The sequence below is a fragment of the Lissotriton helveticus genome, chromosome 3_1 (assembly GCF_964261635.1).
Source record: "Lissotriton helveticus chromosome 3_1, aLisHel1.1, whole genome shotgun sequence".
Lineage (NCBI taxonomy): Eukaryota > Metazoa > Chordata > Amphibia > Caudata > Salamandridae > Lissotriton > Lissotriton helveticus.
This window is the reverse complement of record NC_136061.1, coordinates 549,615,717-549,641,660: the sequence shown is the minus strand read 5'-3', so window position 1 is coordinate 549,641,660 and position 25,944 is coordinate 549,615,717. Positions and strand designations below refer to the sequence as shown.

General features: G+C 47.6%; 1 protein-coding gene across 1 annotated transcript in view; it reads right to left on the bottom strand.

The window, feature by feature from the left end:
- Positions 1–25,944, bottom strand: part of VPS8 (VPS8 subunit of CORVET complex) — a 2,052,516-nt gene that overhangs the window by 1,065,194 nt on the left and 961,378 nt on the right. Inside the window, exon 30 of the mRNA XM_078680452.1 lies at positions 8,373–8,455. Within this exon, the coding sequence (XP_078536578.1) occupies positions 8,373–8,455 (83 nt within the window). The remainder of the gene's footprint in view (positions 1–8,372; positions 8,456–25,944) is intronic.

The window sequence follows — 25,944 nt, the reverse complement described above, 5'->3', positions numbered from 1 at the left end:
CAGCTATAGAGAGGGAGGCCTTTGCTGTGGTTTGGGCCCTGAAGAAGCTGAGGCCATACTTGTTTGGCACTCACTTCACGATTCAGACCGACCACAATCCCCTCCTATGGCTAAATCAGATGAAGGGTGAAAATCCCAAACTTCTTAGGTGATCCATTTCCCTACAGGGGATGGACTTTAGAGTGGAACATAGACCTGGGACTGACCATGCCAATGCAGATAGACTCTCCAGATATTTCCACTTAGAACATGAAGACTCAACTGGTCCAGGTTAGTTTAATGTCCCTAAGTTTGGGGGGGGGGTTGTGTAGGAGAGTAGGCTCTGCTTCCTATGGTCACCTCCACTTTTTGCTTTTGCTTTACTGGCTTTCGACTTAGATGTGGCTGTGGGCCTGCTAATCAGACCCACAGCCCAGATGCACTCTCTCTAAATTCACACCATGTACTCTAGGTACATCCACAAATGGGAACTGGTTCATCTTATCAGCCCCTGTAGAAGTGTAATCTAGGTACTCAGGGCATACATGTAGCCAAGCCCTACCAGGGGCTGCAGCATGTATTATGCCACACCTGGCTGGCCACTCAAACGGACAACTGGCTGATCATTCAGCTGGGGCAAGGTCAGGTAATCACCCCTTGCTTAGGTATGGTATTCCTATATCTACCTTTAAATATAGACACACAGTAACCTATAAGTCACTCCTATGGCAGGCCTTAACAATCCTGGAGGCAGAGTGCATGGTTATGCGTGAGACGGTGCTTTAGCATAAGCTGAGCCTGTCTGCAGCTTGGGGAACCATGTCCTTATAGCTGTTCTATGATATCGCCATACCATATACTCTTAAGTGCATTATAATCCTCGCGGTTGTATGCTAACTTTGATTTGGCTTTATCTAAACATGCCGTGTAAGGTGTCATACGCTTTGGAATACTACCCCCTCGCCAATTCTGGCGACGGGGGTAGCATTCCACCCTACTAGAGGGAGAAGATATATTGGTGCTGACTATCCCGATTAAAGTTAACCAGAGCCCCAGCGTCACAAAATGGACGCTGCTGCCACAGACACAAGTCTGACCTCCTGCTGCTGGGAGCCCTTCCAGTCACGGAGGTTTGGACAATAGGTTTCCTTCCTGGAGAGGTGCGAGCACCACCCCAGACAGGACTTTGTGTATTGGAACAGGGAGGGCTGAATAGAATGAGACACTGCCTGGGGCACACTAGGTGCTCCATGCATACCCCAGTTCAAACCGGTTGCTGGGGCACTCCAGCCCCAGCGCGAAACTGGACAAAGGAAAGGGGGTGTAACCACCACCCTTCCTGGTCCCACCCATAGGAGGGACCTAGAAAGTAATCCAGCCCCTTTTAGTTGTATAAAGGTAGAAGCTGAGCCCCAGGACTTTAGATTTGATCCTGAACTGAAACTTGAAACGAAACTCTGGACCTTCGACGTTCTGCTGAAGCTGAAGACTGAAGAATCTCCCTTGTGGCCAAGGAGTGACCACCCTGGGCAACCAGGCACCATCCAGCAAATCAACGGCTTGCTTTGTCGACGTTCCCGCCGGAACCCGAGCACAGAGCCTGACAAGACCCAGACTTTCAGACCTCTCTGACCCTCCCTTCACGTCTGCAGCATAGCTGAGATCCGTGGAGGCAACGAGACACGAGGGACCGGCCATCTTGGAAAGTCCACGACTTGCTAACTGTGCAGCTCCTGAGGAATCCTCGAAGCTGTGCACTGGGGTTCGAGAAGCCCCGAATCCGAGCTCCGCCTGCACCGAAGATCAGCCGTCCACATTCCACGAGTTCTGCGTGGGGCCCTTCTGCTTGTGTTCTGCTCGACGCGTTGTCCGGTTGCTGGCCCGTTGGCTAGTAGCCTCTGTGACGACAATCCTTTCGAACCAACTCGCTGGCCTGGTTGCTCCAGACTGGTCCTTGCCTCCCTGCAAAGGTGAGGCCCCTCAGACCTTGCTGGTCTGCATCAGAAGCCTTCTTAAAATCCTGCGTGGGTTGCCTTTGCCAAGGCTTGTTGATTCCAATCGGCAGTCGACCCCTCCATCTGCGAGAATAAGTAAGTAAGCAATGACCAGCCCCAAACCACTTCTTGTATCCAAAACGCATTCCTTCACGGACTGTCAAATGTATCAACTTTGACCCTGTCTTGCGTGAGTACATGTCCGCGGTTGGTGCTTAAATCTTTTAGGCGCTAGTTTTAACTAAAAAAAAGGTCATACCTCTCGTTCTACTGGCTGGGGTGTTGTCGTTTTGGTGTCAAATGATTAATTAAATTTTACTCCATGTTTCTAAATTGGTGTAGGATTTTTCTTGTGTTGTTTTTTCACTTTATAACTGTTTGTATGCTGCATAAATACTTTGAACAATGCCTCTAAGTTAAGCCTGACTGCTTTTTGTGCCAAGCCACCCAGGGTTAAGCAGAGGTTAATTTAGTGACTTTTTTGTTGTTTATCCTGCCAGGTTTTGTGGCTGGGGCTTGAGGAGGGCTCACATCCCAGTCAACCAACAGCCCAATTTTTCACTTTCACCCGCTTCACAGCTTTCAGGAAAATGCAGGGTTTCATTTTTTTAAAATCAGTTTGGCCATTTTTTAAAGCAGGAGGTACATGCTAATTTTTCCAAATGTTTGTACTCTGAATCTATTTCTACTTTGTGATGTAAACCGGTGGGAAACGAATGGGAGATCCTGGAAATCTATAGATTTCTAAAAAGTAGATCAATTTTTTGGTTTGACAAGGTGTAATTTCTGTGGATCCTTCAAGGTTTTCAGAAAAAACGAACTGTTGAAATAAAAAAAATATTGACAAGGTGTAGGAAAAAACAGCCATTTGTGACAACGTTTTCATCTTTAACTTCTTGTCATGATGGCCAATTTACAAAAGCAGTTTACCACTACGTTTCACTAAACTCTTCTGGGCATGAGGACATATAGGGTTTGTAGGTCGTCCAAGAACCCGAAGTACCTAGAGCCAACAATTGAGCTACACCTTACAGTGGTTTTCCAATGTGTACCGAGAACAGAGCAATTCATAAAGACGGGTACACTTCAACTGGTGTCAGCAGGGTAAAGAAACCGATCGCACAACACGGTGTCCTCCTCGGTAAGACAAGCTCATTTTCCAGGATCTGTCAACTACTTGGACTGTAGCTTTATTATGACCCACTGAGACATCTGCTCAACCAGTACATCACCAGAATAGTAGCTATTCATCTTGATATTAAACAGATACTGCACCTTGGTTTATATGTGAAAGAAATGTTTCTCGAGCATTGGATCCCCTGACACTGACGTATCACATTATTCTTGCCCTGAAGAAGTCCAAGGTTTTACTAGACAAAATGCGTTGGTTGATGTTTTTGAGAATACCAAATGACACAACAATAAAGGAAGAAACACAATTAGATCGTGCAATAATTTGTGATTCTTAATTTGGGATATATTCTATTGTAACATATCATATTTTTGTGTCCTATGTGGTGCAGCTTAAGTTTTTGCTTTGGTGTATCATATCTCCCTAGTGAGGGAGGCATCTTTGGGCGGAAGGTGCATAAAGAGGAGTGCACACAAGGATATGGTCTAATAACAAAACAGAATAGGGGTGGTTAACGGTGTGGGTGCTGTGACAGACAAACAGAATGGGCAGTGGACCTAAAGCGCTATCTCTGCCAACTAAGCAGTTTTAACCTCTTGAGGGGGTAAAATAAGATCATGAGTTTTCGCTGCTCTCCTTATAACTGTAGCAAAGGGGGTTGTATCTTCAGTGACCATAGCAGGATTAGGTGGTGCTAGTCCAATTTCAGGTGAAGTATCTGATCCACTTGCATCCAACAAGTCCCCCACACTATCATCATGAATATAAGGCTGATATTCCAATAGATACTCCTCTTTAGAAAAGTCAGGCTCATATTGGGCATAAACCCATAAACATGGCACTGAGGATGGCACCAAAGGCATAGTTCTTATCCTCTGTACGATGTCAAAAGGCACCGATGACGTTGAGGATGCATCTGCCAACAGCAACTCAACTGGAGGCCCCTTGGATCCATGGGGCCCGAAGGCACATCAAAGCAACACAGTATAATAATACTAAAACATTTCTCCATAGCTAGCTGAAGCTGTTGGAGCTGATCCAGTGTCGCCATCTCATCCACAGGAATCCAGAACAGAAACAGAATCGGAGCCAGCGCAAGAGGGAAACAACTTCTTTCCCTAGATGTACCTGGTGTATCTCAAATGGTGTGAGCGACACAAGCCAGGAGAGTAATGATTGCACCTTTTATGCTTCTTATGACTCTGCTTTGACTTATTGAATTAGAGGTGGTGCTGTGACGTAAACAACCTCCTTATCAAGATTGAGAGCCCTTCCCCTCTACCAGGACTGCTAAGCCATAGACTAGCAAATAAATCAGATTTTCATTTCCCCATATCCACGACAGCCAATTTAGCCTCGCCTTTACTGATGGCCTTTCTGTTCATCTTGACACACGAAGAACACAACTTTGAGTTGTGTCCTGTGCCTAATTACCAGAGACAATCGTTGTGTGGATCTGTAGCAGACATTTGTCAAGTACAGGTCATAGAGGTTTAAACCCTACAGCCTTGGGTGACATTTCTGCACACCTTTAGGAAAAATCCAAGAAAATTGCAATCTGTCAAATGACAGTTGAAGTTTGTATTCACATCAGTTGGCGTGGAAAGTAAGGAACTCACACCAGCGCGAGCATATGACATAGATATACTGGTCCTGATGTCAAGACTGCACGAGATGGAGCGGTACGAGTTAGCACAATGTCACACAATGCCACCTGTCAACGCTGGAGGGAATTACTATGCAAAAGCTTCCGGATCCAGTCAGATGCCTAGAGATATTCAAAGGGTAAGGTATCTGCGGTTAGAAGTCACTATCAAACAGACAGTATTGTCTGCGTAAAATGAGACAAGCAGTTGGCTTGATTTAAAGCAGAGGCCCTTGTCAAAGTGCTGCTGTGGGAGTAAATAGGCCTGTGGGTCCAGCACAAAGGCAAAGAGGATGGGGATAAGAGGCATCCCTGCGAGGGCCCTCTCAATATTTCGATGAGTGACAAGAGAATGCCACTTAATCTGATGAAGATAGTGAGACTTTTATAAAGAGGAATTTAATCCAGCATTTGAATGAGCCTCTCACCCCTATACTTTCAAGAGCTGCAAACAGGTATGCCCACTCCAAAGAATCAATAGCCTAGGTGGTGTTCAAGAACATTGCAGATCAAGTTGATGAAGGAGTGAAAAAACTATGCATGGGTGGATTTACTTGAAATAAACCTTGATTGATTGGGCATGTTAGGAGTTGCAGGAGCAGTCTGTTAGCTAGCATTCTGGCAAGGTTCTAGTCAGAGTTTGTAAAGAATAAAGGCCACCATGCTTTTCAACACTTAAGAACCTTTTCCTGGGTCAGTAGAGTCTTTGAGAAAGTTTCAACTAAGGAGGATGGAAGTATCCCTTTGTGCAACCTTCCTCGTATATCAAGAGGTGTGGAGCTAGAATGTGATGTGCTCATTATAGAATTCACCAGGCAGTCTGTTGCTGTCAGAGTCACGACTTACCTATGTAAGTGTTCTATAACGGTTTTCATTAAACCAGACTGCTTGCCAAAGTTGACCCCTAATGACTGTTTTATACACCTCCCACGCGCTCCTGAGCTATCCTTTACAACGCAACTTTTACCACGCAGTGCCTTTACAACGCAGGTTTTTCAACACAAGTCATTACAACGAATTGCGCTGGGGGGGCGCTCTCGGATAGGTAATAGTTTAATTTACTATCCAACACCTTCCCTACTATCCACGGGGACTGGAGTTGGAATAGTAAATTAAACTATTCACTATCCAGCACCCCCCAACGCAAGTCGTTATAACGACTTGCATTGAAAAACCTGCGTTGTAAAAGCATGCGTGGTAAAAGCATGCGTTGTAACAACGTACATCCATTCACTGAGCCTGTGTTAAAGTTGAAGTATTCCTGTAGGGCGGATCTAATTTAATATCTGAATACAGGGTCCAGTAGGGCCCTCAAAACTCAGGTATCATGTTGTGGATCAGGGCTCATTATGCCAAACAACCCGGCTCGAGGATGTCAACCAGAAACAAACATCACTACTGGGAAGCCAACAGTTAATACTGGATCAGCCTTTGTGCACCACAGAGATAAAGGCTGCATCCAGAGATTAAGGATTTTTATTGTGCCAAACATCATTAGGTTTGTTTGACTCCATCTTTTACGTTCACAGTGTAGCCACTGCAAAATGTGGGGGTACTCAGCAAATGCCCTATCTAACGATGGGTATAAGGTGATATTGAAATCTCCCCCAAAGAAAACTGTGCAGAACAATGACTTAGGCATTTGTTTCACAGCTCACGGAAGGAGGAGGAGTTGACTGTATTGGACCCATAAAGGGTAAGGAAGGTTATTTGTTTTCTCCTAATATGTCCTGAACAATTACACATCTTCCCTTAGTATCACTGACGCCTTCTAGCAGGTGAAATTGGAGCCCCTTAAAAAGAATTGCGGTCTATCCTTGCATGCAGAAGATTTATAATGGTGTGCACTCCATCTTGCTGCAAAAAGATGTTGTGTTTTTCTTAGATGCGTTTCTTGTAGAAGAACGATATCTATTTTGTGTCTAGTTCAATATGTGAAGATCTTTCTCAATTTATGTGGGTTGTTTAATCCTGTGCCATTCCACACTATGTAACGAAATGATCAGTCATGTTTAGGAACTTATATTTTTGTCATTGAGCGTTAAGGATTAGGAGGCAGGTCTCTAAATGCATCTTATAAGGATGATGGGCCTATGGTGTAGACAAAGAATGCAGTTGTACTTAAATTATATATATGCAAATAAGGACTGCTCTCCAACGGATTCCTCTCACCTCCCACACTGACTGTCCCAACTGATTGAAAAAAAAATAAACCTTCCCCCACAGCATGGTGATACAACCTTCACAATCTAGTTTTTATAGTCTCTTAATATTTACCCCTAGGTGTCCAGAGTGGTAGTCCGTATAGCACTAAGTGGCAGGTAAAGCCAGACATGGGGTTGTCTCTTTGAGAGTGCATCACTTCATCGCAGAAAAAGAAATTTGTGGCATTTGCTTGTCAGTCTAATTCCTATACACTTAAGTGCTTTAATCTTGTAATGAACAAGGAGGAAAGCTTTGGAAATGCAGCTGAAGGAATCTTCTAGAAACGGGCTTGATTAACATTGTCAATATAACGAACAGGCTACTCAGAGTGGCAATAAGGTTGTTGTGTTCAGTTACTTTTTTAACAGGGATCCAGGGTTCCAGATTTTAATCTTTGACGGAGTCAATTAGGATGATCTGCGATATCACTGGATGTCAATAGGGGAATGACACATTTTGATGGGTGGAGGTTGAACTGAGTGCTACGATAGGTGATGGCAAGCACGGAGACTGTTGTACCAGAAAAAGGTTTTTTACAAGCTTTTGAACCAATAGGTACATTTTATCTTGCCAAGGACAAGCATTTTCCAATTGCGGTCAAAGCTGGGATTTAGTGACAATTAGTTTTTAGAGATCAATAAATCATCTCAAATAAAGACTATGTCAACAGAAGTCTATGTGTTTCAATAAACCCAGTGAGAATCCTTAAATTACAACTAGCTAACAACACAACTCATTAAGGTAAGTAGTGTTGGAATGAATCGTTATTTGTGCCTTGGTTGCATTTACAGTCTGTCTCACATTATTTTCATTAACCTGAACTACTTTTCCATTGATGTTTCATGTGAGTTTGCATTATTCTAAATACTATGCTTTTAAGTACTTTTCTCATTCGGAAAGCATTCAATGTTTGCATTGTATTAACTGCTGTGTATTTGTTTTATAATTGAGATTTTAATAAACATTTGGCTATTTCTATTCAATTCAGGTGGAATTCTTTAAAGAAGACAATGCCATTTAAGCACTGAGGTATTTATGGACCCCAATTTCCAGTGACTGGGCTTTAACTTAAAAACATTTGAACACGTTTTACTTAAATTTAAGAATATATTAGTTTGGTTCAAAAGCGAGACTGAGTTTGGCAAAGGTAAAAAGGTAATATAAACAACATTCTTTGAATCAAAAATAAAGACTTTGTAAGTTGAAAGTATCAATTTGAATATATTGTACAGTTTGCAATCATACGAACAACAACAAACAAACAATTTGGAGATTTCTTAAACACTCAATGGGAACATAAGGTTGATTTAGCTTTTTCAAACGTAATCTTTAAAACCTTACGGAGTAATCTGGAATGCAGGATTCTATGGCTGTCAATTTTCTATATATCATAAATAATCAAGTAAGACAGACTTACAATTTAGCCTTTTCTGCCAAAAAGATTAGCCTGTTCTCTTCAAACTGAACTATACCACCAGCTTGGAGAAGTTCCAAAAGAACCTACAAGAAAAAGGAGCATTGTCATGTAAATAAATGTCACTCTTCATAATTAGAAACTCCAGGACCTTTGTAAAAGATTTAGAAATGCTAGCAACCCTAAATGAAGTAAAGGTCATACCACAGCTTCCTAACACAAAAGCAACCCAGAAAGACGATATTCCCGGCAAGTTTACCAAAAAGTTTAGAAAGAACCTTCAATATTATAACTGCTAACTTAAGTGGTTACCATCAAGGCAAATGTTACAGAGTCCATAAACGAACAGACAAACAAGTTACTTATCTTCTGTAACATATTATCTGGTAGAGACCCAGTCTAGCTGCAGATTCCTTAACCAGTGAATTCTCCCCAGGTGTCTGATTAGAGTAGCACATTTTTCATCAGTCCCTCTACGCGCTGGGGGACGGCGCCTTTACGGCTATGTGATTATGTCAACTCTGGCTGTGACATCAGTGGAGTCGTATAAGACACCTGAGGCGCGTGGACATCAGTTTCTTCTGTGAATCCTTCAGTGCTAAAATGCTGAGCATCTAAAGAAACTGGCTTTGGAAACAGTGTGCCAAAAAAGATCAATGTATCTTTAAAACATAATTAGAAAATGGAAATAAATGCTATGATAATACCCAGACAAAGCCCATAAGGAAAGACCCAAAGTTGTGACGAAGCAAATGGAATGGTATATAAAATCAGTACTGAAAAGGGTATAACCTTTACAGCACAGATCGCTCGCAGAGTGGGGAGGATGGGCAGGGCGTTAAGAAATCTGCAGCTAGACTGTATCTCTACCAGATATGTTACGGAAGGTAAGTAACTTGTTCATCTGATAGAGACATCTAGCTGCTAATTCCTTAACTTGTGAATTAAATACCATAGCTATAACCACCCAGAATAGGTTCTGCAAACTAATCCTACAAAAGCTCTCAAAGAGTAACAAGCCAGTCGAAAATGACCACAGACCAGACCTACGTAGGAATTAAACGAAAGAGAGTATGGCTCTCTATACAAACTGTGGCAATGACCAGAGACAATGTAAATAATTAACAACCCAGCATGCACAGAAAAATCAAAGCCTCAAGGGGAACTGGGTAATACCCTGTCAGAAGACGACAACAGTCAGACAATAGTATTTAACCCCCAAAGGGTAAGTGAGTTCATGGACTAGAAGGACTAAAATCAAAGTGAATGCCATGTAACCAACATTCGCTACATCATAAAGAAATAGCTGCAGCAAATCTTTCCTGATAATCCCAAAAACTAAGGGCTTCCAAAAGCCTTTCCCGTTAAAACCAAGATGAATAAACCATTATTTGCAAGGTCAGGTAGATCAATCCAAGTATCAAGACAGAGGAACATAATGATCCATCTCTTAAAACAAAAAACATTTTTTTTCTTTAGACTAAATGACCACCCAAAGGTTCCCACAATGCAGTACCCATAAAGTCGAAAAGATGGCAATTAACAGATATGAATCTGCTATAAATATTGATCAATTATACGCAGATCTATATATCTGCATTCTACACGTGCATATAGATCCGAACCCAAAACTTAGAGCAAAGAGAGAAGTAATCGCTTCTCACAACAATTCTGTGTTTTTTTAAGTATGTAATATCCTTTCTATTGCATATAGCAGAACCATAACTCAGCATGTGTAAACACATTTGCAGCACACTCATGTAAACTCTATATACACACATGGATAAACAGAACTGAAAATACAGTCCTAAAGTACCATATAATGTAATATGATATCAAGAGAGATATTGCACCCTCAATGAAACACCATGGGTGACTCAGCATTAAAATATGCTGCCTGTCCAACGTATCTTAACAGGCTAGTACTACCAGCAGCAGCCACTTACAACCACACTTTGCCTAGAAGGTCAAGATGATTCAAATAAACCAAGCCCATGGAAAATGCCCAAAAAGGGAACCCAGTTGGAGTAATTGTCCACAAGGCATATGAGCCAAAATTCAATCCGATTGTCAGTCAGACAAGTGTTCAAATATACATTTGTCGCGAACAGGACCCACAAGGTTTAAAGACTGGAGACATAGAAAAGGCACACTGTTCCTAACTGACAACAACTGTCGAAGAAGGCCAAAAAGAACTGTGTGAGCAACCGATTCTCGGGATCCAAGTTGCAGCACAGCAAAGAAGAAACTGGCATTCACGAGCCAGAGGAGACTTATATGACTCCACTCATGTCACAACCAGAGTCAATGTCATCACAGAGTCATAAGGCACCTTCCTCCGGTGCGCAGAGGGACTGCTGAAAACTTTCCGGATCCAGTCTGACGGCTGGGGAGAATTCACAAGTTAAGGAATCTGCGGGTTGATGTCTCTATCAGATATAGCAATACTTCTCAAAATAAAGCAAATCAAAGCAAGATTGGTCACCATATTAGTTAATTCAACACCTCTTTATTTATACCATCTCAGCATCACTTTTTTACAGGTCAGGCAAATTTCTTTACGTTTCGACATGAAACGTTTTCTGGAAGTGATTTTGAAAACTTATTGACACGCTTTGTACTTTTCTGATTGTTCGAAATGGGGGTCTTATTCTAAAGGCAATGTGTAAAGTATTTGTACCCCAAACACACAGTAACACAGTGAAAACAACACAAATGGACACCATACCAGTTTAGAAAAAGAAAGTATCTTTATCTAAACGAAGCAAAACAAAAACAACAAAAATCTAACATACTAGTATCAAGATATCACTTTTAGAACGGATACTTCAAAAATATAACAGTAGTTCCAACCGGGGCTATTACGACGTCATGAAAGGCACAGATCCAAAGTACGGTACCAACTGAGAGGTGTGCAGACCGGACATGGAGTCACACGAACACCTAAACAACAGTACCATTAAAACAAAGCCAACAAATGATGCTTGGCGTTGTGAAGGTGAGGCATCAGTGCTGAGGCGAAGCTGGTTCCTTTCTGCCACGGGGGAGGCGAGGCGTCGAATCTGTGAGAAGGCGAGACATCAAGTCAAAGACAGGGGAACTTAGGTATCGTCGGTTCTGGTAAGGTGATGTGATGTCGTAGAGTTCGTGAAGTCACCCTCATTGGTTATTGGCTCCATCATAACGAGATGCAGGCGCTGAACACGTCCGGGCAAGTACTGGCGTTAGGAAAGCCGATAACTGCAGGCTCCGAATGGTGTCGGAGCTGCAGTGCAGTGCAGGCAGGGCAGTGCATTGTGTCCTTCACAAGCGGTGTCCCCAGCCTTGGTGCAGGTTGCGGCATCACTGGAGGCGTGAGAGTTTTTTTTCTTGCTTTGCAGGACCAACCACACAAATCTCAGTGCCCAGGAACTAGAAATGGCACCCTTTTGTATACAGGAGTCCATAGAGGGGTCCAGGAGCTGGTCAGTGGGCGCAGATGAAGTCTTTGTGGCCCTGAGACTTCAGAACAGGAGGCAAGCACACACAAGCCCTTGGAGATTCTTCTTCAAGCAGGTTCAGAGCAAAGTTCCAGTCTTTATTCTTTCTTTGGCAGAAAAAGCAAATGCAGGCCAAACCAGCAAAGCAACGCAGTAAAGGGGCAGTACTCCTCCTTACAGCTCACCAGCCATTCTCCTGGGCGGAGGTTCCTCTTGAGACCAGAAGTGATCTAATTCTCTGGGGTTTAAGGTCCAATACTTAAACCCCATTTTCTCTTTGTTGCCTTTGTGGCAAGGGTCTCTGAGCCAGTCCAAACCAGTTCTGCCCTCTATGGTCCATCTTCACTACAGGAGGTGGAGACAGTAGCCCATTCAGGTGCTAGTGAAACTCCTCCTACTAATCTAAATGCAGACCAGGTCTATTCAGCCCAACTATGAGGCATCCTGAAAAGGTAGGACACACCTCAACCCTCCTTTGGGACTGTCTAGAGTGAATTCACATCTCTAGCCCCTGTCACTCCAAAACCAGACAGTAAATACACAAACACAAACAGGAAGATGCACATAAAGTGGCTTAACAAGAAAATCCACACTTTCTAAAAGGGACATTTTCAAACACACAGCTTAAAAACCATCTTCACTAAAAGATGTGTTAATAAATTCTGAGTTCAGAGAGCCTAAACTCTATATCTCTATCCTGTCCCTATGGAGAGCTACACATGTAAGACGTTACAGTGCAGATCCATGTTATGGGACTAAGGGCCAGATATAGGTCGGTCGGTAACGGCCGAAAATCGGTATTTTCGGTCGTTACCGACCGGTATGTCAGAAATGGTATGTAGGGCCCTGTATTTTACAGAATCGGTAAATTTACTGATCGGTAAATTTACAGATTCTGTAAAATACCGAATCGGTATTTTTACCGATTCGGTAAAATTCAGATGTAGGTGGGACTCTTCTGAGTCCCACAAGCCTTACCCAATCGGTATTTTACCATCAAATCCAATTTGATGGTAAAATACCGATTCCGGTGTGCATGCACACCTCTACCATATGACAGGCAGACCTGCCCTTGGGGCATGTATGCCTGCCACATGGCACCCGAGCCTATTTTTGGGGTGCCAGAGGGTGTCAAAGTGACACCCCCTGCACCCTTGCTAAAATCGGTAATTACCGATTCTGTAATTACAGAATCGGTATTGCCCATTGATTCCTATGGGCTTCACAGCCCATAGGAATCAATAGGAAATACCGATTCGGTATTTCCAGATTCGGTAAATACCGAATCTTAAAGATTCGGTATTTACACATCTGGAAATACCTACATCTCCCCCCTTCATATTTACCACTTCTTAAATACCGAATCGGTAACATTCGGTATTTAAGAAGTGGTAAATAAGAATTACCTACATCGGGCCCTGAGAGCCTTACAATAGAGAAAAACAAAATAGGCAGTATTTCACTATCAGGACATGTAAAATACACCAGAGCATGTCCTCTCGTACGAGTTACTTACCTTTTGTAACGATGTATCTGGTAGAGACGATTCTAGCCGCAGATTCCTTCACGTAGAATTATCCCCAGGCGTGAGACTGGATCCGAAAACATTTTTGCCATAGCATCCCGGGGGCGGAGCAGCATCACGTGACTCCACCCAGGCGTCGTTCGTGTACGTGACGTCAGCGAGGTCGCATAAGCCACGCCCCGGCGCACCTACGTCAGTTTCCTTCAGAGAACTTTTCCGCACCACAACTTGTGGCCACCAGACAAAAACTGAGGTAGCATGGGAACAGTGTGCGAAAGAGTAGAAAAGACACCATAAGAAACACTGCAGTGTCCAAAGGCAGGCACAGAAGAAGAACAGAGCAGGACCCTGACCAACCGCCATGCTAGTACATAGACAACCACCACTTCCGTCCCCCGTATACAAGGAACATGCGTAAAGGGTCATGACACATGTGGCAGGCCTACAACCCCTATGCAGAAACAAGGAGGGGAGCCAGTCCCAAAACGGGCAGGAACAACCAACCACCAAGCCACCCTGGCATAGACTTCAACCACTCCCCAAGGAACAAGGGCAAGGCATGACCAGTCGACCCCAACTCAGAGGGCATCAGAGGGGCCAGGACCCACAGTAGCATGAGGGACGGAGTGAGCCAGAGGGAGGGGAAAAAAAAGGGGAGGCAGAAATTGGAAGGCCAACTGCTCCAACCTGGAGCAGCCAGAGCAGCGGTGTACAGGAACACCATAACCCATCCTCCGAAGAACCAAAGAGGACGAATGAACAGCAGCAAGACATACCACCCGTCAAGAGCCAGGATACACTCACAAGAGACATAGCCCCCCACCGGGAAGCGAACACCGAAGACCAACTCAAGGGTCCTCGCAGAACGGGGAGGAAGAGTGGACCGTGAAGGAATCTGTGGCTAGAATAGTCTCTAACAGATACATCGTTACCAAAGGTAAGTAACTCATAAATTTGATAGAGACTACTAGCCGGAGATTCCTTCACGTAGAATAGATACCCTAACAATACCCAAAGGGAAGGAGGGTCTGCGAAAGGACCCCGCCAGCCATGACAGGACAGAGGGTCTCACAGGGGACCAGACCTGCTGACCGGGCAAGTAACCCCACAAGCAGAACACCACCGACCCCAGAGGGATGGAGCAGAAAGAAAGAAGAATAAAGAGGCCGTCACGATAGAGGAACCAAGGGCAAGGCCAGAGAGGCCGAAGTACCCTACACTCCTCCAAGGCAATAAAGCATCTGCCCAGGCCAGGGGGAGAGCTCAGAGGGCTCAAGGAAACAAGGGAAAAGAAGGCGAGTCCACCCTAGAGGGAAGACAACAGGCCAGCAAGAGCGGAGCCAACTGACATAAGCCGCCAGTAGCAAGAAAAAACAGCCCTGGGCCCTAGGAAGAATGGGCGGGCGACACATGACAAGGTAGAGCACAGACGCATCCCAGTCCGCAGGACAGAAGCAGGGAGGTGAGGAAACAGCTTGACACACCAGCACGAGGGGCCGTGCACACGACCCTAAGAAGCAAAGCAACATACAGAAACGGCATGGAGAACAGGCACCCAAGGGCCACCAGAACTCCCAGCAGAGAGCAAGCTATATAACAGCTACCACTACCCCACATAGGGTACGGTAAGTCCCAAGACATGGGAACCCTCTTTGGAAGAACTTCCGCAGCAGAGGAAAAAACAAAAGACCACAGGGAAACATCCCCGCGAAAGGCTTGACAAGCAGCCCAAAAGGAAAAAGAACAGAAGGACTAATCTCAGGGCCAAGTCTGTGCAACAATTCCAGCAAAAAACACACACAGTGAACAAAGGGCCGTCCAGCAGCCAACAATGCCAAGTCCCAGCAAGGACGACTCAATGGCCAGAAAACACACTCTACATGAAGAACGACCATCCCAAAAAGGGCCAGAACCAGCTCAATTCAGCAGTCACTGAGGAGGGGAAGGAAGAGGAGGAGGATAAGGTGGAGGAGGTGGAGGAGGGGGACGGAGCCCAGCCAGGAACCTTTGGATGGCGGAGTCAGCCGGGGCATGGAAAAAAAAAGCTACCATCAAACGGAAGATCAATGATTTGCTCCCGGATATTTTCGGGGAACACGCCGTCCCGAAGCCAAGCATGGCGACTGAGGAAGCCATGGCCCGGCCCAGCACCTCCAAGATGTCCAGAGCTGAGCGGAGAATAAACGCCGCCAGCTCCCGGCCATCCAACGAATGATGCCGTAAGTCCACCTGAACAGTCTCCTGGGAAGCTGCGGATCCCAGAGACTCAGTCGAGTCTCACAAACAGGAGGAGGCCCTAGCCAGTACACACAAGGTGTTAAAAGCCCGCAGGGCAGCGCTGGTCGAGGCGAACATGTTGCGCCCCCAAGAGCCCAGCCAGTGGGCCTCCCGGGACAGCGGAGTCACAGTGGCGGCAGGGAGGGAAAAGCAGTCCGCAAAAGTGGACTGACGGCAGAGGGGTGGAGGGAAATACACGCCGGGTCATGCGGTGCCGGAAGGTGCAGAAGATGTTGAGGCACCGGGTCCCCCAAGGCAGGACGCCTCCAAGCCACTGTCAGGGAAGAAAGGAGCGAACCTTCAAAGGGAAGCAAGAGTTCCCTCCCACCAGAGCCCTGGTGGAGAACCTCCAAGAGATGGTCTGCCGGAAAGTGAGCAACCGGGTCACTCATGTGCAGGATGTCCACAGCCGTGGATACACCGTGAGGGAAGGCCGCACCCGCCTCTGTAGGGCCCCGCGGTGGAGAAAGCAGCTCCTCCGCAGGCGACGGCTGCAAACTAAGGTGGCCATCCTCGAAGCCAAGCGGGACGAGCAAAGGCCAGACCTGGAAGGTAGAAAGAATGGAGGAGTGGGGGACCTGCCGCTCCTCCGACGATCACCTCTGCCTCAGAAATGGCAGGGAGCCGCCCTTCGACGGCGCTGGTGAAAAGGACACCACACAGACACGAGTCCCTGGAGAGGACGACACCAATATACAGCCAACCCCGGAGAAGGAGCGTCTAAGACGAATCAGCGGCACGACCCCTGCGCTGAGCCGTAGAGTCCGCCGCCTGAGGCCGGACGTCGACACCGTCTGGCGTCGCCGAACAGGGCTCCTCCAACTCACACCGCTCCGGGGAACAGAGTGGAGCCGGAGCCGAACTGGCCAAGGGGCAGCGCCGGAACAACGCCGACTCGACCTCCGCCGACTCGACCTCCGCCGTGACACGAAGCCCTCCGCCAGCCGCAGCCGAGAGTGTGGCGGAGGTGGCCCGGCAAACCATGTGGCAGCGCCAGGGACGATTCAACCTCCGACTCGCCCTCCGACGATGCAGCCGCCTGCGAGGAGGGATGAGAGGGGCCCAGAGGGGGACAAGGGGTCCCCACCCAGCCTTCACCCTGTGGCGCTGCCCGGTCCAGCCGCTGCCGGCGCCGTTACCTCGGCCTTAGACAGGACCACCTTGTCAAAGGACCGAGAGGTGCTCTGGGACGCAACCCGAACCCCGGCGACCTCCCGCGACACGACAGGGGCTCCCGCTGGAGTTTGCGGCGAGGCAGAGGCGCTGTGGTCTGAAGGAGGGACCCCCGAGGGCCGCAACCCAACAGTACCACATCCTCCAAACCTGGATCCGAGCCAGTCGGCGCCGGGGCCCGGAGCTGCCGGCAGAGCCATGGAGGGCCCCGCGCAAGGCAAGAGATCCACTGACTCCATAGGAGGGGAAGGAGGAGGAGACGCCAGCGAGGCCTGCAAAGCCGCCACAAATGTCTCCATCTGGACTATCGACGCCCCATCCCCGGGAAACAGTGGATAGGACAACATGCGGGCCGCATCACCCACGGAGAGCCCACGCCCCCGTCAGGCCAGACACCAGCCCCCGGGGACAAACTGCGACACTTACCCACCGGGGAGCGACGCTCATGTGACATCAGAGAAGGGCGAGGACGACGACCACAGCTGTATCTAAAGCCGTCTGCCGAAGCTGACCGAGGGGAGGACGCCGACCTGGAGAGACACACCGAGAGAAGTTTCATCCGGCGCTCCCGCCGTGACTTCGGCTTCAAATGTTGGCACGCCTCACAATCAGTGGTGCCGTGATCCTCCCCTAAACACCACATACAAATGATGTGAGGGTCCGTCGCCGACATAAGACGCCCACACGATGTGCAAGTCTTGAAGCCCGAAGGCATTTGCACACTGTTCCACCCAAAAGAAGAGACAATGGAAAGAAAAAATGGGCCCAAACAGGCCTGTAGCAAGGACCGGATCCGCGTTGCACGCGGAAAAGGAAAAAAGTGACATAGGTGCGCCGGGGCAGTGCTTAAGTGATCTCGCTGATGTCACGTACGCAGACGACGCCTGGGTGGAGTCGCGTGATGCCGCTCCGACTCCGGCGCAGGGATGCTGTGGCAAAAAAGTTTCCGGATCCAGTCTCACGCCTGGGGATAATTCTACGTGAAGGAATATGCGGCTAGTGGTCTCGATCAGATTTTCAAATACACTGCACCCTGCCCATGGAGGTAACTTGGGCCTACCTGAGGGGCACCTTTCATGTAAGAAAAGGGAAGATTTGGGGCCTGGAAAGTGGGTAAACTTCCCAGGTCAACATGGCAGTTACAAACTGTGTGTGCAGACACTAAAGCAGAAGGTCTGAGATAGATTTATAGGGCTACTCGTGGGTGGTACAATCAGTGCTGAAGGGCCACTAGGAGCATTTGATTTACAGGCCCTGGCACACTCAGTGTCCTTTACTAGGGACTTCCCAGTAAATCAAATATGCCAATTACGGCTAAACAATCATACATACAATTTACACAGGGAGCACTACACTGACACTGATCAGCAGTGGCAAAGTGCCCAAAGCAACTAAGCCAGCAAAAATGAAATCCATCACATAGTCAAAAAATACAGGAGGTAGAGGTAAAAAGTCAGGGAAAACTATGCTAATGATGCCAAGTCGAACATGTGTCCCCTCCAGCTGAAAAATGGGGAGAACTACCCACCCTCTTGGGAGCTCTCATCACTAAAGCAGAAGAATCTGGATAAAACATCAGCATTGGCGTGTTCTGTATGACGGTGGCGTTCCACCGTAAAGTCCATTCCCTGTAGGGGGAGGACCACCTCAACAGTTTTTGGTTCTCACCCCTCATTTGCATCAACCACCTGATGGGCCTGTGATCTGTCTGAACTCATGAGTCTCAAAGAAGTCGGGTCTTAGCTTTTTCAGCACCCAGACCACAGCAAAAGCTTCTCACTCAACAGCACTCCCCCCATGTTCCCTGGGAAGTAGCCTTCTACTAATGAAAGCTGCAGGTTGGTCCAAGCCCTCGTCGTTCATTTGTGAGAGAGCTGCACCTACACCATGCTCTGAAGCATCTGTCTGCACAACCAATTCTCGGCAGAAGTTGGGTGCCTTAAGCACGGGGCTGTGCACACAGCAGATTTCAGGGCATCAAAAGCGGTCAGACAGGCATCAGTCCAGGTCACTTTCCTTGGCTGATTCCTTAAAGTCAGCTCATTCAAGGGAGCAACAATGGTGTCATACTCCTTGACAAACTGTAAAAGGCTCTCACCTCTGTGTGGGTCTGGGGGGAGGGGGAGCGCCAGTGAGAAGATGGACTGGTATATGATGTTCACTATTCTAGTGAACACCTTGCACCAGTCCAAACAACCCTTATGATGATGGTTGTAAGTCAACCTTATAGACCAGCTATCCTAGTGGTAGTTTGGACAGAACAGTCTTAGGCTAAAAGACTCTTGAGGGTGTGTAAAGCCAACTGTTTTACCATATGTAACCCCTTGAATATCAAATGAAAGGACACCACACAGGATATTTATAAAATATATATGTATTTATTTACTAACACACTCCTCTGAACTCTTTATGAGATCAGAGGCAAAAGCACATCACAAGTTACTTGGCCAGAATACGTTAAGTTGCACAATTTAGGGTTAGGCCCTAGGGGCGAAGCAAACCCTATATTAGGAAAGTGGTATAAGTACCACGTCACGAGAAAAGGAAAGGCCTAGGGCCTAGAGAATCGCTGAGGCTACACTATCTGAACCTAAGGTTAGGAGTAGGAGGCCCACAGGCGACGCGTGCAGTGTCTTTACACACACGCGTGAGTCAATACAAAGTTAATGGGAACTTAGAAGTTAGAAAAAGAAGGATTCAGGACACTTCCGGTCTAGCTAGGAGGAAACAACTAAAAACCTAGACACTTGGATAGTCAATACCCTTGGGAGCACCGAAGTACTCGCATTACCTCACCCACAGGAAGCGGGTGCATAGGTGTGAAGATGTGTCGGGTTTCACCATTGAAAAGGATTGTCGTCACAGAGGCTACTAGCCAACGGGCCAGCAACCGGACAACGCGTTGAGCAGAACACAAGCAGAAGAGCCCCACGCAGAACTCGTGGAGTGTGGAGGGCTGATCTTCGGTGCAGGTGGAGCTCGGATTCGGGGCTTCTCAATACCCAGTGCACAGCTGCGAGGATACCTCAGGAGCTGCACAGTTAGCAAGTCGTGGAATTTTCAAGATGTCCGGTCCCACGTGTCTCGTCGCCTCCACGGAACTCAGCTATGCTGCAGACGTGAAGAGAGGGTCAGAGAGGTCCCAGCGGGAGCGTCGACAAAGCAAGCCGTTGATTTGCTGGATGGTGCCTGTTTGTCCAGGGTGGTCACTCCTTGGCCACAAGGGAGATTCTTCAGTCTTCAGCTTCAGCAGAATGTCGAAGGTCCAGAATTTCGTGTCAAGTTTCGATTTCAGGATTAATCTAAAGTTTCAGGACTCAGCTACTACCTTTATACAACTAAAAGGGGCTGGATTACTTTCTAGGTCCCTCCTATGGGTGGGACCAGGACGGGGGGTAGTTACACCCCCTTTCCTTTGTCCAGTTTTGCGCCAGAGCTGGGGCTGGAGTGCCCCAGCAACCGGTTTGAACTGGGGTATGCATGAAGCACCTAGTGTCCCTCAGGCAGTGTCTCAATCTATTCAGCCCTCCCTGTCCCAATACACAAAGTCCTGTCTGGGGTGGTGCTCGCACCTCTCCAGGCAGGAAACCTATTGTCCAAACCTCAGTGACTGGAAGGCTCCCAGCAGTAGGAGGTCCGGCTTGTGTCTGTGGCAGCAGCGTCCATTTTGTGATGCTGGGGCTCTGGTTAACCATTTTGTGACGCTGGGGCTCTGGTTAACTTTAACCGGGATAGTCAGCACTAACATGTCTTCTCCCTCTAGAAGGGTGGAATGCTAACCCCGTTGCCAGAATTGGCGAGGGGGTAGTATTCCAAAGCATATGACACCTTACACGACATGTTTAGATAAAGCCAAACCAAAGTTAGCATTCAACCGCGAGGATTATAATGTACTTAAGAGTATATGGTATGGCGATATCATAGAACAGCTATAAGGACATGGTTCCGAAAGCTCCAGACAGGCTCAGCTCTAGCTAGAGCACCATCTCACACATAACCAAGCACTCCAGGATTATTAAGGCCTGCCATAGGAGTGACTTATAGGTTACTGTATGTCTATATATAAGGGTAGGTATAGGAATACTATACCTAAGCAAGGGGTGATTACACGACCTTGCCCCAGCTGAATGATCAGCCAGTTGTCCGTTTGAGTGGCCAGCCAGGGGTGGCATAATACATGCTGCAGCCCCTGGTAGGCCTTGGTTACACCTATGCCCTGGGCACCTAGGGTGCACTTGTACAGGGGCTGATAAGGTGAAACAATTCCCAATTGTGGATGTACCTAGAGTACATGGTGTGAATTTAGAGAGAGTGCATCTGGGCTGTGGGTCTGATTAGCAGGCCCACAGCCACATCTAAGTCGAAAACCAGTAAAGCAAAGCAAAAAGTGGGGGTGACCATAGGAAGCAGACCCTACTCTCCTACAGCGCCCAAGACAGAATGGTGTCAATCTTAGGTTGTAGAGGCCCCACCGGGTAGCTCCCTACCTGGTTCCCTAAGTATACCACAGACCCCTGCCCTAACTAGCTCTTGCTGGCCTTGATAGTGAGACCGGCCTTCTGCAGGGCCTTTAACACTTCACAGAGGTGTTGCAGGTGTTCCTCCCAGCTGGAGCTGAACACAGCAATGTTATCCAGGTAGGTAGTACCGAATTCCTCCAGCCTAGATAATACCTGGTTGGCCAATCTTTAGAACATGGCAGGGGCATTCTTCGAACCCAAATGGCATGACCCAGAACTGGTAGTGCCATTGTGGCCTTGAGAACGCAGACCTCTCTTTAGCCCCATCAGTTAAGGCAATTTGCCAGTACCCAGACGTTAAGTCAAACGTGCTGAGGAACTTGGCGACTCCCATCCAATAAATGAGCTCATCAGCTCTGGGGATGGGGTGCACGTCAGTCCTGATGATGGCACTGAACCCCCAGTAGTCAACACAGAACCGAAGTTCAGGAGTGGCACTGGCTGCAGCAGCTTTTGGAGCCAAGACCACTGGGCTAGCCCAGGGCTGCTAGATGGCTCTATCACCCCCTAGCACAAACATCTTGGAAACGTTTTCCTTGAAGCTAGCCTTCACCTTGTCAGTCAACCTGTACATTTTGTGTTTCATTGGCAGACGGTCCCAAGTTTCCACATCATGGACACGCCAATAGGTGATTCCGGGGATCAGGGAAAACTGGTAGGCAAAATGTCTCAGCGCCTGGCGAAAGTCCCTCTGCTGCTCTGGGGTCAGAGTGGGAAAGAGGTTCACACCATCCACTGACCTATCATGCTTCAAGGCAGACAGGAGTCCAGGCAGAGGCCAGAAGCATAGTCACTTCAGACCTCTCAAAGTGAGATTTGAGGCAGTTCACATGTAGGATCCCCAAAGGGTTCCTAGGAGTCTGAAAGTTCACTAGGTAGGTGACTTCACTCCTGCGCGCCACAACCTCAAATTGACCAGTCCACCTGTCTTGGAGTGCACAAGGCTACACTGGTGCCATCACCCACACTTTCCAGTCAGGTTGAAACTCTACCAGAGTGGCATTCTAGTCATACCAACGTATCATCTTCTCCTGGCTGACTTCTAGGTTTGCCTGGGCGAGTTTCCTGAACCGCTGGATCTGCTTTCTGAAGGCCAGTATGTAGCTAAATACACCCTGGGTAGACTTACTGGAAGTTTTCTCCCCGCCCACCTTCACCAGACTGAGAAGGCCTCTTACATGATGCCCATACAGCAATTCAAAGGGACTGAACCCTAAGGATTTCTGTAGGACCTTTTAAGCAAACAATAGGCATGGTAGGAAGACATCGCACTTACGCCTCATGGGTTCTGCAAGACCCTTAATCATGCCTTTCAGGATTAGGTTGAATCTCTTAACCAACCCGTTCTCTTGGGGATGGAAAGGAGTGGTGAAGCACAACTTACTTTCCTTCGATAACAATATATCTGTAAGAAACATTAGTAGTGATAGATTCTTTACATTAGAATTACCCCCAGGCATCAGACTGGATACAGAAAGTTTTCGTCAGCAGTACCCCCGCGCGTCGGTAGGCGTAGGCGTTCAGCTCTGTGTGCGGCATTGGCATTGTTGTTGTCGCTGGAGCTACTTAGACGCGCCCTCGCGCGCTGACGTCAGTTCTGTACACGACATTCCGTGCCAAGAACGCAGAGCCATGCAAAAAATTGACTGCTGGTGCCATGAAACTAGGACCCTGAAAGGGGTGACCTTAACCCTAGAAATCCGTTCGCAGAACGGGGAGGATGGGTGGGGCGGTAAGGAATCTATCACTACTAATGTTTCTTACAGATATATCATTACCGAAGTTAAGTAACTTGTGCATCTGAAAGCAACACATAGTGATAGATTCCTTACCTTAGAATAGATACCCCAGCAATACCAACCCCGGTGGTGGGTCTGCGAACCAAGATCACACCAGAACGTCCTGGAAAACAGAACGGCCAAAGAAGCTGTCTCTCTGGACTTGGCTGTCCAGACAGTAATGCTTGGTAAACGCGTGCAGCGAGGCCCACGTAGCAGCCTCACAAATGTCATGCAAGGGCGACTCTCCGTCCCAAAGCAGTAGTGGCTGCCGTCGCCTGGGTAGAATGGGCGTGCAGCCCCACCGGAGGATCCTTTTTAGCCAAAGAATAACAAGCCTGAACGCACAGAACGGCCCATCGATAGATGGTCCGCTTGTGAACAGACCGACCTTTCTTGGCACCCACGTAGCCAACAAAGAGCTGGTCATCCACCCGGAACTGTCGTGTGCGGTTAAGGTAGAATGAGAGCGCACGTTTTGGGTCCAGACGGTGGGCAAAGTGATGGTCTGCACGATGTGAAAGGCAGGCACAACCTTTGGCAGAAAAGATAGACGAGACCTTAGAACAACTTTGTCCGGATGGACAGAGAGAAAAGGAGGTTTAGAAGAAAGAGCCTGGAGCTCACTCACTCTTCTGGCAGAGGTGATGGCAACCAGGAAAGCAGTCTTTAAAGTGAGAAGACGAAGAGGACAGTTGTGAAGTGGCTCAAAAGGAGCACACATCAAATAAGTCAGAACTAGGTTCAAGTCCAACTGAGGCATTACGAAAGGAACAGGAAGGAAAAGATGAGTAATGCCCTTTAAGAATCTATTTACAACAGGGGATTTTAAAAGGGAAGGCTGATCGGGAGCTGTAATAAGGCTGAAATGGCAGAGAGATAGCCTTTGATAGTGCCCAGAGCAGAGCCCTGCTGGGACAAATAGAGGAGAAATAGAAGGACCTCTGAAAGAGGGGCAGAAAGGGGCTCCACAGCCTTTGCTGTTCCCCATGCCACAAATTTATTCCAACTGCAGGTGTATACCGTTTTAGTGGAGTGATGCCTCGCTGCCAAAATAACATTGCCGACTTCGGGAGGCATGTCGAAAGACGTCAACTGCTGCTGCTCTATCTCAATGCAAGGAGGTGGAGGCTGGACAGGTTCGGGTAGAGAACTCTCCCCTGCTGCTGCGACAGAAGATCCTCCCGAAGAGGAAGTCAGAGCGGGGGATCGATCGCCATGCTGAGTAGCTCCTGATACCATACTCTTTGAGCCCAGTCCGGAGCCACAAGAATAACTTGGGCCCGGTCTCGCTTGATCTACTTCAGCACTCTGGGTAGAAGTGGCATAGGCGGAAAGGCATATAGTAGACCCCAACTCCACTCGCGACGAAAAGCATCGCCTAGCGAGCGCCGCCTTGGAAATTCTGATGCGCAGAACTGATGACATTGCGCGTTCTCTTCGGTAGTGAATAGATCTAACCAAGGCTCTCCTCACTGCTGAAAGAGACCTTGCGCCACGTCCGAGTTCAGACGCCATTCGTGATCCATCATGTACCGGCGGCTGAGTTCATCCGCCCTGGCGGTCAGAGAACCTGCCAGGTGTTGAAATACCTTGGAAATGCCCTGATGTTCCAGCCATGCCCAGAGGCGCAGAGACTCCTGACATAGGGTCCAAGACCCCACCCCGCCTTGTTTGTTGCAGTACACATGGCGGAGGTGTTGTCTGTGAGCACCTGCACTACTCTCCCCATGACAGAGGGAAGGAATGCCTTCAGTGCAAGTCAGATCGCTCGAAGCTCCAGAAGGTTGATATGGAGCCGGGACTCCGTCGGAGACCAGAGGCCTCTGATCTCTACCTCTCCCATGTGGCCGCCCCATCCTAGAAGGGACGTGTCCGTCACAACTATGTGCTCCGGTTGGGGAAGGGAGAAAGTTCTGCCATTGACCCAATCGCGATTCGTGAGCCACCATTTCAAGTGTCATGCAGTGCCCTCCGAGAACAGGACGTGATCGGACAAGTTCCCTGATGCTGTGCCCACTGGAATTTCAGGTCCCACTGCAGAGCCCGCATATGCCACCTGGCATGATCCACTAGCAGGATGTAGGAGGCCATCAGGCCCAGGGGCCGGAGTGTCATCCTGACCGAAACCGATGCTTGGGAGGATAAACCCGAAACTGTGCAGACTCCAGAACCGCTCCGATGAAGAGAAATTATAAACCACAGCAGAAACAAAGTGTACAGTCGATGAAGAAATGTGATAAACTGCCAATTTAAATTATCAGAAATATGATTACAATGATGCTTCTTCCAAAATATATGTTTTAGGTCAGAGAGGGCTTTAGCAGCTTGCCAAACTTAAAGAATTTAAGAATCTAATTGCAGCCAACAACTGCAATTAGATTTTTTTGCTCAAACACTTTCACTCATTGCTTGATAAAAATATCCTTCACACTGGGCCAACCACGGGAGAATTTTCTCTCTGCTAAGTATTATCTCTCTGCCATTATACTACCCGGTGTTAGGTGGATAAGTCATCCATGAGAGGGCTTCCATTCCAATGTATGGATGGCAAATCCCCCATGCACCACAGTGAAGGCTCATCCCTTTTGCCTAATCCCAAACTAACTCTCCCTCTGCTGCTCCTGCTTCTCTGTCTCCCAACCTGACCTTTACTCGTCACAAGTCATGTGTAGAGTCCTAGCCCTAAACCTAATCCTACCCCTGTTGCTAGTCCTGGCCTCATGCCTACTCCTACACTTTACCATATTCCTAGACCTGACTCCCCTTCAGCCCCATTATTACCCACACTGCTACTATTGGTCTCTCACTTTTATACTATAT